The following is a 2,734-nucleotide window of genomic DNA, read 5'->3' as shown; positions in this document are numbered from 1 at the left end:
TTTAATGTTCAAAAAACACATTGTTTCTCAAATACTGTACATTATTTTTTGAGACTTTAGTCTTTGCAACTTCAGGGATCTTATCTAAGCACAATCAGCTTGTAACACTCCAAAGAGAAAGGAAAACTTGAAATCGCATCATATGACCCATTTAAAAGAGTACAAAGACATTTTTATCACTCATAACTTCTGGAGAAAAATAGAGCTGATGCTGGATTAAGATGAAGCTTTCTAGAGTGCATGTGTCGAACACCTTCATTGGTGCACACTATTAAAAGAAGTATACTTTGAAAGGCTGCGCGTTCGACTGTGCGCATACATTAGCGTACGCTTAAAAAACGGAGTATACTTTGGGCTTTAGTCTTTGTTGTTTCTGTTGCACGACTCTTTCTAAACTATTTGGCAGATTTCTCACTTTTGTGTGGAGAAAGGTCAGGGAGAGTTGCTGTGAGGGGAGGATAAATGGGGGCGGGTAATATTGGGGTTGGGAAGAACTGGTGTGGGGGTGGGAGGATTCGAGCAGGGGTGTATGAATAGTGGCGTGAGGTTGGAGCTGGGGTTCTCAGTGTGCCAAATTGTTCCGTAAATGTGAGGATTGAAGTCGATATTCCCTCAAAATCCTCCTCAAAATCTCCGAAAATGCTAAAATAAAACACACAGACAGTCACTTGTGTATAATCACATTCATTTGAAACAAGTCTCAAACATGCCTTAACTATTTTAGCACAGATCAACTGTAAATGAGCCAAATTTCTCTGTTTATCACATTTGCAAAAATAAACTGTAAAAGTAAAAAAATGAATGATTTCTTGATGGAAACCCAAAGTCATGTACAAATAAGAGTGAAAGACATTTTTAATTACATGCCTTTCTTTGAAATAACTAGCAGTGGTCGAATTTGTGGTGCATTTTCTACTGAAAGCATCAGTTACATCAAAATAGGCAGAATTAAACACAACGTACAGTGTAAAAACTAAACTTAAGACTAATTAAAGACTCTTACGTTACATTCCTTTCTTCATGAAGATATAGCCATACAATTATATACATGTTCAGTGAATTTAAAATGAAAACAAGAGTATTTATTTGAAATTATTAGTACTTACAGTGTCTCTAGTTTATAAAGTGGAGAATTCTCTAGAGCAATGAGCAGTTCACGTCCTGAATGTCCTAGATTATTTCCAGTCAGATTCAGTTCTCTCAGGTGTGAGGGGTTTGATATCAGAGCTGAAGTCAGAGCAGCACAACCTTCATATGTGATTCCACACCAGCTCAACCTATAGAGAACAATGACACACTGTTGTTATGGATAGGGAAGTGCGGTACTGCTGCTGGTAGCTGGCACTGGAAATACGAATCAACTAGTCAGTTAATACTGTATCCTATTTGTCATGACCGACCTTACTATGTCCTCCCGAATGAAAGGAGGACATAGTAAGGTTGGTAAGGTTGCAACAAAAATATTTATTAACATAAAGGAAGGAAAAATAAAACAAGGAAACAACGAAAAACAACTACAATTTCTGCCTGACACATGATGTTATAGTGTCAGACAGAACAAGTCTCACAACTAGTGATGTTACGTTCTGTGCCGAGGCTTCGGAGCGTGTGTCGAGAAATCCCGGTAGCTTTAAGTGAAGCGCGTAGGAGGCTTGTATCGCTTTAGAGTGATGACGTCCGAAGCCTCGCTTGGCCAGACTGGTTCAGGAAGCGGTTCAAATCTTGTAAATTCACAGTACTCTGCCCTGTTAAACCCAGCCACTTTCCAGTTTTATACTAATAATATTGCCCCTCCTGCCTATTATGAGCAAAAAAACACAACCACGCCAACACAGCCTAAACTTTTATAGAGGGAAGAACAGGTGGACATCGTTCTCTTGATGAGCCTCCTAGCCACACCCACTGGCCGGCCATAGCAGGAAGGGTAGAAGACCCATCACACACGCCCCCAAAAAGAAGAGACCACAAAATCGTTAACAACAATCTCTACAAAATCCACTGCTGATGTACCGGAGAGAAAACGGATTTCACAGTAAATTATCTAATTTTCAGCAGTAAGAAAAAAAGAATGTTGTAGAACATCACAATTATATATGATATGAGAACAGTAGGGCCTGTAGATAGGGAGTACGTGTTATTTAATAAAAAGATATAATTATATTTTCAGAATGCCATAATTTTTTCTCAAACATAGTCAGTGGGGTAAAGCACCCCAGGGGGCACTGAGCAATTACTGTAGTTATTCTGTTCTGAACATCAAATCCTTTGTTTTTCCATCAAATGCATTCTAACTAGTTGGTTGAATAAAAATATTTGGACTTTATATTTAAAAATTACCTCAAATTAACATCAGGTAGCTTGTTAGCTAGCCAGTTAGCATCAGCTAACAATTTTTCAAATAGGCTATAATAATTTTGAAATTCATAATTATTGATTATATTCTTTTTCATTTTAAGCTAAAACTGCCTGTACTGTGATTTTGCTGTAAATGAATAAAGTAAATTGATTTGTCAGACTGGGGGAATTTTACAAAACGCCCCCTTGGTACAAATATATATATATATATTTTTTTTTTATAAATCTAACAACATGAAAACTCTAGACATTTTGCATACGTGGTTTATAGTTTATGTAATTGTCACTAAAACTATGATAACTATTCTGGACACATTTAACTTTTGTTTCACAGAGAAAAATTACACAGTTCTTAAGGGGGGCGTTTTCCCCCACTCTA

At 37.1% G+C, this 2,734-nt stretch overlaps 1 protein-coding gene across 1 annotated transcript in view; it reads right to left on the bottom strand.

Moving 5' to 3' along the window:
* Window positions 1–303: 303 nt before the first annotated feature.
* LOC107754906 (protein NLRC3-like) overlaps window positions 304–2,734 on the bottom strand; it is a gene marked incomplete at its 5' end in the record, with an annotated part of 13,066 nt that continues 10,635 nt past the window's right edge. Inside the window, 2 exons of the mRNA XM_016571537.1 lie at window positions 304–642; window positions 1,107–1,277. Of these exons, the coding sequence (XP_016427023.1) occupies window positions 396–642; window positions 1,107–1,277 (418 nt within the window). The remainder of the gene's footprint in view (window positions 643–1,106; window positions 1,278–2,734) is intronic.

The sequence above is a fragment of the Sinocyclocheilus rhinocerous genome, unplaced genomic scaffold (genome assembly GCF_001515625.1).
Source record: "Sinocyclocheilus rhinocerous isolate Xijiao unplaced genomic scaffold, SAMN03320098_v1.1 scaffold2819, whole genome shotgun sequence".
Lineage (NCBI taxonomy): Eukaryota > Metazoa > Chordata > Actinopteri > Cypriniformes > Cyprinidae > Sinocyclocheilus > Sinocyclocheilus rhinocerous.
This window is presented reverse-complemented; position numbering and strand designations above follow the sequence as displayed.